This window comes from Lolium rigidum, chromosome 7 (genome assembly GCF_022539505.1).
Source record: "Lolium rigidum isolate FL_2022 chromosome 7, APGP_CSIRO_Lrig_0.1, whole genome shotgun sequence".
NCBI lineage: Eukaryota > Viridiplantae > Streptophyta > Magnoliopsida > Poales > Poaceae > Lolium > Lolium rigidum.
The window spans coordinates 314,463,222-314,473,237 of NC_061514.1; the positions used below are offsets into that span (position 1 = coordinate 314,463,222).

Sequence of the window (10,016 nt, forward strand, 5' to 3'; positions counted from 1 at the left end):
CTTCCTGGTTTTGACCTCCCTGCTGAGGTCACCATGAAACTCCTTGACTTTGGACACTAGCTCCGTCATCCGAGCATGGAGCTTCTTCTTCTCCTCGGCGTACCTTGTAGTACTCCGCGTACAGTGCCTTGCGGTCATCGGTGAGCTTCTAGGCGGCGATGCAATGCTCCTCCTCGAGCCGTTTGGAGACCCATGCCTCGAACTTCTCAAGTTTGGCATGGCGGTCGTCCAAGAGCACCTGAGCCTTGGTAATCTGGGCCTCCATGGACTCCTGACGCTCAATCTCTCGAGCAGCTTCAGCCTCCCGGAGTGTTGAGGCCGCCTCACGTGAGGCGAGTTCAACCTCTTTCTTCGCCAGGGCGCGTTCACGTTCCTCGACGTTCAGGCGATCAGCTTCCACCTCGCGCTCGGAGAGGGCCACGGCGATCTCACGAACCAGAAGGTCGCTGGCCACTGGAAGCGTGGCGCCTCCCAGAAAGTCGTCCGCTTCACAGTGTGCGGCAGACAACACATCCTCCGCTTGATGACACGCACGCTCCGAGATAGCCGTCGCCTTTCGCCGGGCATCGCTCAGGATGTCCGGGGCTGTGGCTTGGGCGTCAGATGCGCTCTGAACCGCGGCCTCGGCCACCTGGCCGGCCCCCCGGGAAAGGTCCTCGCTGGCTCGGTACATCTCCTCGAAGAGGCGGTCAGCCTCTTGGATGAGGGCGTCGGCACGAGCCGCCACGCGCCTGACTAGGTCTTCGGGGGCTGAGCTGGGCAGAAGGGCCACAACCGTTCCAATAGCAGTGTCAGGCGGTGCAGCTCGCTCCTCGTGGATAGGAGTGGGAGCTATTCCAAAACCATCTGGCGGAGCTTGCTGGGCGCCTGATGAGGGTACCAATTGCAGGCTCCCGGTCGGATCCTCCCCGAGGACCCTTTCGTCTTCGCCGGCCTCCTCCAATGGAGTAGGGGACGCGGTGCGCAAGACTTCCATAGGCCCTTCACCGGCATCATCCGCACGGGCAGAAGGCTGAGGCGACCGCGCAGGATCGGGAAGACGCCCAACGGCATGGGCAGGAGCCGGGCCCAGCACGGGAGAACTGTTGGCTGGGGGCCGCTCGGTGCCGCTCCCCCGTTTCGAGCGTTTCCGAGCCTTGGTGGAGCTGGACTTGCTCCTCTTTTTGCACTTCTTCTCTGACGTGGAGGAAAGTCGGGTGAGTATTGGAAAGGGAAGCTGAGGACGGAGGGACTGGGTAAGAAAACTCACATGTCCACGTCGGAGTCATCTGACACCCACTGCGATGCACCCATACCTATGAGAGGCCTCCCCGAGGATAGGATGGGCTGGGTCCGCGGGGGGCTTCGGGGGATCTGAGGATTCATGATTGCTTGAGGAGGGTCAATCCCTTCATCTTCAAGTTCGGAGACCTACTCCCCAATCATGCGAAAGGGGCAGGGGTTGTCTCTCACTATACCTAGCGGGCACGGCCCCCACTGATCAAAGTGGAGCATCCTCGCCAGGGTATCCGCTGCTTCAGGTACGTCGTATAGCGGGGTGGCCATCGGCGGGAGAGGAGGCACCTGTCCCACTCGTAGCAAGAGCTCAACAGCCGCCGCGACAACATCTGGGGCAGCAGGGCAAGCTCCAAGCGAAGCGAAGCCCCGCTGCTGTTCAGCGCCCACATACCTGCGTGTAGGGGCGCAGGTTTGCAGACTTTCCCGATCCGATGACACAAATTCTTCTCGTTTTAATGAACAGGAAAGACAACACGCACTTTTCTATTTCTCTTCTCCGCTTAGTCAACACCGAGTCATGACTCATGCGGGTGCAGATACTCCGAATGCCCCACGCGCATGTCGTCGCTTCTGTCCCATGTTCAAGTTTTTATTTTCAAGATTTGAAAGTGTGAGCAGTTCTGCTTCCACCGATCGCTAACCCTGGAGACGGGACTGTAACAAGGTAAGAGCGCAGCCATGATCCACAACGCAGGAGAAATCAGAGCGCGCTCATCGCTGGTAGTCAAAATGATAGAAGCGGGCACGTGTTCTGCATCTTGGGGATCGGATGTCTAAGAAATGGTCACTCGTGCTTGTGTTCCTGGAAGCTGGAACTGTTGAAATTGTTCCTCAAAAAATTGAACTAAGCACGCATGTAACAATTCATGCATCACTGAAACAAGACCGGCAACAGTATTCTGAAACTGTCGCGCAATCCACTAGAAACCTTTATCTGTGGAACTCTTACGAGATTTAGATGAAATTTAGAGAAGATAACGTGAGTTTCAGGGCACCGTGTTTCACATAAAGCTTCAAGAGAGGTTCAGTATTTGAAATTTCCAAATTAAAAAACATCAACTTCTGTATGCGATGCGCCCAACTGCGCGTGGGCCCTGACCATGCATGCACATGCGATCGATCAACCCAATGGCCGTTTCATCTGGATGCCTGCCTAGCTCATTGGTTAGTGCGTGTAATTTACACTTATACTCAGCTATAATTCTGCATGCTTATACTGCTTCGTACAAAATCATCTCGAACACCTAATAATGGTCAGATGTGTTCTAGTATCGTATCCATCCATTTTCCTCCATCAAGCTAAATCGGCTTCAGCTGTCCATCAGCCAACGGTGAAGATAAAACATGCTATATTTCAGGCACCTGAGATGCAGAAATTCAGAATGGTAAGATTGATAATTAACGTTTTCTTACAAAAAAAACAAAAGTAAAGGCAGAGGCAAACAACACCTTTGATCCAGACTTTAATTTATCGCTTGTTTTTAGGTTGCTTGAAAGGAAGGAACTCAATTCCTCCCATGTATGCTCGCAGCACTTTTGGCACTTCAACACCCCCCTCCTTTTGGTAGTTCTCCAGAATACAGCAGAGCGTCCTCTCAGTGGCAGTCAAAGTGGAGTTCAACATATGAACAAATTTATTATTTGACTTCTCATCAAGCTACAAGCATCAGTTGGGAGAAATCGTAGTAACTGGTCAGGCAATTTGAACTACACTGGTGATAAGCAAAGGAAAAAAAAGCAAGGAGTAATGAGATGAAACCACCTTCTGGCCATAGGTAATCCCAAGCCTTCTTGCTTGATAGTCTGTACAATTTGAACAGGACACAAGTTCTCTGTAGGTGTTTGATGCCGGGAACCAAGCTTCTAAATCATACTTTTTAGAAGCAGCATCATTAAGAGCACCAGATACTATAGAAACAACCTGGTATGCCAGACCAATCTGCAAGACAGAGACTTTAGAAGTCAGCAAAGATAATTCAATTTGTCAATACAGATGTTCACAAAGCAATTATGCCCACCTCCTTGTAGAAATCTTCTGAATTTTTAATCATCTCTTCAAACATTTCCCAGGAATCGTTGCCATTCGGGCTTGTAATACAGAATTGCTCAATCTTTTCAAACTGATGCACTCGGAAGATGCCAGCAGTGTCCCTTCCATGTGAACCAGCTTCTTTTCGGAAGCAGGTGGAGTAACCAGCATATCTGAATGAGTAAAAACTATTTTCCATCAATGTAATGGTGGACATAAATTGAGGACATACTAACTTGAGGGGTGACCCACCTAATTGGCAATTCATCTGGATGAATTCGATGGCCTAGATGATAAGCACACATAGATTGTTCAGATGTGGCTATAAGATACTTTTCTTCCCCATCACCTGTTACCTGGAAAATTCTTCTCATGGTCATTTACTTTGTAATAGCATATATTCTTTCTCTCACAGAACACAATTAAAATATGAATCGCATTCCAGATAATCATGAGAAGTGTTCATTTTCATACTGATAGTGACAAATCGCATTCCAAATATTGGAAACCAACCAGTAACGAAATTAGATCAATTTTTCATCATAAATTTAGATTGTGAACACACATAAGTTCTGTTGAACAGCAAAAAAGGGTCCCATTCAACAGTGCTGGCTGGGCTAGCAGGCAGGCAGCTAAAAATTAGAATTTGATGACACACAAGTTCTGTTGAACAGCAAAAAAAAAGGACCAATTCAACAGTGCTGGCTGGGTGTAGTTGCAGACTGCTGCAGCCAAAGCGCATCAGCAGCTGCAAAAACCACATTCTAACAGGAACATGGCTTTCCCACAGAAACAGAAGTGAAAGCACAAATCATGAAACTAGACAGATGCATGATATATGAAAGTGGGGAACGGATCAGCAGCCTTACTTTGTATAGCTCCTCGTCGAATTGGGCTAATTGGGCACATTTACTCATTGTTTCCTTTCTCATGAAAAAGGGAGTGTGCAGTAGGTCAAAGCCACGATTTTGCAGGAAAGCTAGGCCAAAATTTATCAATGCCTGGTTCAGGAGGACACCATAACCCTTCAAAAAGTAACCCCTTCCACCGGCCACATCAACACCTGCAAAAGTTGTAAAGGTAACAGATTCAGCTATGTCAAAAGCAAATGAAGTTGCCCTCTTCATATATGCATATTCAGTACTGCCCATGACTACATTACATTACAAAGATAAACTTGATATTGTAATCAGAGCACTACTTCAAATTTCAAGTCGAAAACAAACACATGATTTGTCACTGCCCGTTTATGATGCCAATAGTGACAAAGGAAACTCAAATCGCCAGCCTGCATTTTGGATTTACAAACCATAAAGACAACATTATCCTAGGGATCCTTTGGTTAGTGGCACCAAATAACAGTACAAGGATCATGTTCTGATCATCAGCATGTGCATCTATGGTTGGAACAACCGGTGATATGCTTTTGGTGCAATGCGAACTGAATGCATTATCACATCTTTTCCGTGATTGTACGAAATTCTTCCATGGTACCGGTGGGGGCCGCTTAGATAGCAAGAACATCAGTAATAGTTTTTCTTTCTTTTGAAGATCAAGAACAGCTGAGTCTGTGCACATTTATGCATTCAACAGATTTTGATTTTATATGGTAGCGACAAGGATTGAATGATCGCCAAAAAAACAGATAAAATTGTATTAGCCATGATATGTTAGCCGGCCAAATTTCAATTGTGACAAGTGATTAAAAAATCCTCAACAAGAATGACAGAGTTACTCCGTATGCTAAAAATTAACATCAGCGACAGGAAACAAAAAAGAACTGGTGCTACAGTTACAATAATACAAAATTTACTCTGTGACGAAAGCATTTCACAATTATTCGACTTGATTGACAGATCTCATAAAAAATTAGTTCAGATTGTGAATACGGAAGAGATAAATAGAGGTTCTCTCCTGGGATTTTTCCAGAACTCGAAGTGCTAGTGGAAAATTGACCATACATGAACGTTTGCCCCAATCCAGTTGGCTTCCTAGTTGGTACGAGTGTGCAGAAAACCAAAATATAGCGTGTACTTGACAGATGACTAGAATATATGGTGCAGTTAAGAGTAAAAGGCCAATCAGTAATCTGGAACGAATTAGTTATGACATGAAAAAGTAAAGCAAATAGAAACACAAATAGAGTGAATTGGAGAGGAATGAAACAATGCGAGAACTGGTATGCTTAACTAAGGTATAGCTTATACATGAAGCAATCTAAATTTCTGAAAATTGAAAGCATCATGACATGGCCTTTTTCTTCAACCTATACTTAATTAGTGAATCAACAAACAGTGCCACTGGCAGATAAATCACCTAACACAATGCACAATTATATAATAAAATATTTGAACAGGAGAAATCGAGTACCAAGAACAAGCAACTATTAGTTCTACTTATCTGTTCCAAATTATATGTCGTTTTGACTTAGCTACACACCTAGATATAAGCCAAACACCCAAAATTTGTGATGGAGGAAGTATGTGTTAATCACTATGTCCATGGGGTCTAGTCTTGGCACAGAACACATTATGAATATTTGCAACCAATAGCTATGATTCAGCTTTAACAGCAAAACTTCCCTGGTTTTAATTAACAAACGTATCCTACAGTACAAAGCCTTTGATCCTAAGTGGGGTTAAAGAGGCTGATTATACGAGGATCGGTTCAGCTGAGATTTAAGTTAGTACAAAGCATTTGATCCTAAGTGGGGTTTTAAAAGCCTGATTATAAGAGGATAGGTTCAGTTTGAGATTTCAGTTACCATTAGCCACTGGCATTAGTAACTACTGCATGACTCCCTGGTAAAAATAAAAGTAATATAGGAGATAGGAAACAGAGCTAACTTGATATAAACCGTTCTGTGCCAAGATAATAAAAAAAAATAAGTGCAACAAATGCTTAACTGAATTGTTTAAAAATGTCATCAATGAACAGGAAGTTCCAGTCATCATGCAATCAGTTTTTTTTGTGAAAGCCATCGAATTATATTGAAAATGTTGACTGCAACTCAATAGCCCTAAGAGATAACAAAGATGACAAGTGTACTAACAAATTGGTGGAATCATCCTAAATCCTAAATCGCAAAACACTGAAAGAACATTTCCCTAACATAACATTGGCAGCCAAAATCTATTCGTTCTTAAGCAAGACATGAAAATAAATTCTCGACATGTATAATGACATATGGAAAGCCTCAGTAGATAATCAGAAGCCCCAGAACAAAACTAAATATTCTTCTCTATCAGTATGAGTTGATGAGTGCTTTCACGTTCTAAGAAACAAATAAACATTGCAACACAAGGGCAATACCATCACATGCAGCCACACTAGAAAGGCGGCTAAGAATAAAACCAAGATAATGAGAACAGCAGAAAACAAGTTAGAATAAACAATGTTGAAAGCTAGAAAGAACTTGAGGAACAGAGGAGTTATGAGAATGTACCTTCCTCAAAAGCGACAATATCAAGCTTCCTGCAAAGATCCACATGATTCATCAAGTTGCTCTCCATTCTCCTTTCTCCCCATGTCCTTAAAACAACATTATTTTCCTGTAACAAGTAACTTAATAAATCCAACCAGCTATTGATATCAGCTACGCAGAATGAATTTCTAGTAACCAGCTAGAAGGGACATCTCTGAATTTCTAGGATCGAATCATGAAAGACAGGCCCCACAAGCCAAGCTACCAGTGATGCAGTGAAGCAAAAAAGTTTTATGACTCCGAGATTCACTTATTAAATTAATAATAATAAATTGTTTCTCTTGCTAGAACTAGATTGGCCTATTTATCTAGACCTCCAGAATTCCAGCGCACCTCATTGTCACTGATGGGCACAGATTCATGCACAATATTGCCAATAGCCATAAGCTTGGTGTCAAGCATGATCTTGATGCCCCGCACCTCAGCTTCTGTAGCAGCCAACCTCTCCTTTATCTGATTGGTGGATTCCATCAGCTCCTGAACTTTTTGTTCGTCATTTCTCTGCACATGAGCAAAGAAACCGTCATGGCAAACCCAAGGACAACAGAAGTTACACAAGAAATTAGACTAGACATGAGTATAACCATCATGCTGCAATACTCCTCGATGGCTTGGTTTATTTCATTCAAACCAATGGACAGGTCAATTTGCTCCTCTTTGACACCTTCTAGCTTGCTCTGCACAGCAACACAAATATCACAACAAACCCCAAGACACGCAATAAAGGAAACAAATTTGCTAGGTAAAAGGCATGATGGTTTGCCTGAGATGAGTTGATTGAGAGGGGTGAGAGCAGAGATTAATCTGAATTGGTTGGATTATCAAAAGTTCCAGAATAGGTTGCAGGATTTGCAAAATTTGTCACAGTGGAAATAAACATGCAAAAATCATGATGAGGACAACCAGATAAGATTTCCATCTTACCTCAGAAATGGCAGCCAACTTTTCCTCCATGTCTTTCTGTGATTCCTTGCACGCATTGAGCTTCAGTTCAACCTGACGCAAGACCTGCAGAGAAACAAAAGCACATCACGCAGCCATAATGGGACAGATAGGCACAGCACATGACAGTAAGACCCAGCACCAAAATAACAAGTAACCGGTAGCAACTAAGTGCGTATGACCGTGCGTCGAGCGTAAAATTGGAAGATTTTAGTCGATTGATCTATGCGTAAATCTTCGGGAGACACTAGTGAACGTACCGTCTTCAGCTTGCCCGTATCTCGGCTGGTGGCGTTGAGCTCCTTTCGGATTTCATCCAGATCGAACTGCCCTGCAGCGACGACAATGCTGGGAGTCAGATAGAGATGTACGCCGAAGATCTGGAAGGGCCAGCGAAGAGAGCTTACTCTTGCGCCACAGCTCGTCTAGGTTGATGATCTCGTCGACAATATCCACGGAAGCAAAGCGACTGCGTTGCGACTCGCGGACGGCGTCCGGAGTGCCGTCCTCTTTCTTACCGCCACGGCCGATGCGGAAGAGGTTGATATCAAGCATCGTCGCGTGATGCGCGCGGTGGAGCAGCTAGCGCGCGCGGACCGACGACGAGCGGCGGCGCAGAACGGGAGCTAGCGGCGGCGCGCGGAAGTGTTAGGGGACTTCTCCGAGGCGTAATCTTGTGTCTAGTCTGATCAAATTTCGTAACTTGATGGCTCAGATGGACACGTGTTAGTTTGATCAGTCCTAGTTTGAGTCGGTTGTCTAGTACTAGTCCAATTAGAAGTCTCCTTGATAATTAGGCAGGTCTTGCCATGTGATGTCCTTGATAATTAGAGTCATAGTACGAGTAGGTCATGGTCTATGCGCTGCTTGAATCAAGAGCTGTACCACCAGATTGAGAAAAACAAAGAAATAATAAAGAGGAGAAATTTTCTTATCTTTTAAAAAGTCCTCTATTTTTTCATGTCAAATGTTTAGCGGTAATCCCACCCAGAGCTGGTGTAATTTTCTCTTCCGTTGCTTTGTTGGACCGGAGCCCGGCCGGGTGATGTCGTCTACACTAGACGCGTGTAGAACTCTTTTTTTTTTGAGGTTTAAATAGTTCATTCAATCATAATCAAGTTCACGGTTACAATCATAGCTTAGAGCTCTACTAATCTGATCTGGGAACATGTTGTTCCACAAAGTACCCGATCCTATTCTTCTAACATATTCGGCACAAGCATGTGCAGTATTGTTTTGCTGTCTCTTTACAAACACGCATTCCCATCCTGGAAGAACTACAATGAAAGAAATCTGAGAAGATACTACGCATTCTTCTGTTGGATAGCTTTCACCAGCGTCATACAATCAGACTCAAAAATGATAGGTTGTTGTTGTGGGTATACTTCATAGGTGTACCATCGACAGTGCCTAGATCCGGCAAGCCCGGGTGGCCCACAGACGGTGATGAGGCATGTGGCCCATCGGGCGGCCCAGTTGCTGTTGATCATGAAGGGAGAAGTCCAGCCCAGGATCAGCAGGCCGGATCCGTACCGACATAGAAATAACCCGGATCCATGGAGGCCCATGAGGGACCCGGATCCAGTACGACGTATATGGAAGGCGGATCCGTGACGTGCACGGCAAGATATTGTACCGTAGTTAGGCTATCTGTAATCCGGCTAGGACTCTCCATGTAAACCCTAGATCCGTGCGCCTTTATAAGCCGGATCCCGGGAGCCCTAGAGGCACAACCACAACTCATTGTAACAACGCGAAAGCGCCCGGATAATTCCGGACAAGCAGCGAGTAGGCCCCGTCATCGTGCGGGTGTTCCGAAGCCGGGTAACTCGCGTACCACCGTCCCGTGAGCACTCCGCCCTATGGCCCCTACTTCTTCTCCCCTCGTGAGGATCCCTCCTCCGAGGTACCGTCAATTAGGCAACGACGGTTGGCGCCCACCGTGGGGCTCGTGGCGTGCGGAGGCCGGAACCGGGAGGGTTCCGCCATGGGAAGCTACGACGACACCATCGCCGTGGGGCGAGTCCTCTACGCCGGAAATCTGCCGATCGTCCCTCCGGGATGAGTGCCGGATTCCGGCTAAAACCGACCCCATCAAGCTCTCCATCGTCCCGATTGGCGGCATACACATCTTCATCGGGGAAACCGTCGATTCCGATGGAAACCCACCGGTAAGTAGCGCCGACGCGACCGCCGCCGAGCGAGGACGCGGTCGCGAAGATCCGATCTGAGACGCCGGAACTTCCTAGTGAGGATTCCGCCTTAGATCCGGAAAAATCAAAG

At 46.0% G+C, this 10,016-nt stretch overlaps 1 protein-coding gene across 1 annotated transcript; it reads right to left on the reverse strand.

The window, feature by feature from the left end:
* Positions 1-2,746: 2,746 nt before the first annotated feature.
* On the reverse strand, positions 2,747-8,288 carry LOC124673180 (serine--tRNA ligase-like). Its single transcript, XM_047209304.1, has 9 exons — positions 8,141-8,288; positions 7,994-8,064; positions 7,125-7,292; positions 6,753-6,858; positions 4,177-4,370; positions 3,560-3,663; positions 3,297-3,480; positions 3,041-3,217; positions 2,747-2,935 (listed from the first exon to the last, which is right to left on the reverse strand). Exons 1-9 carry the CDS (start codon positions 8,286-8,288, stop codon positions 2,747-2,749), a joined length of 1,341 nt encoding a protein of 446 aa, XP_047065260.1.
* Positions 8,289-10,016: the final 1,728 nt, after the last annotated feature.

What these genes read in the sequence shown, in the direction of transcription:
- LOC124673180 (XM_047209304.1), bottom strand. Translation starts at nt 8,288, where the DNA reads ATGCTTGATATCAACCTCTTCCGCATCGGCCGTGGCGGTAAGAAAGAG. An exon ending in ATACGGGCAAGCTGAAGACG is followed by an intron (nt 7,293 to 7,993) that starts GTACGTTCACTA and finishes GCTCATGTGCAG; the next exon opens with AGAAATGACGAACAAAAAGT. An exon ending in TCGACGAGGAGCTATACAAA is followed by an intron (nt 3,664 to 4,176) that starts GTAAGGCTGCTG and finishes AGAATTTTCCAG; the next exon opens with GTAACAGGTGATGGGGAAGA.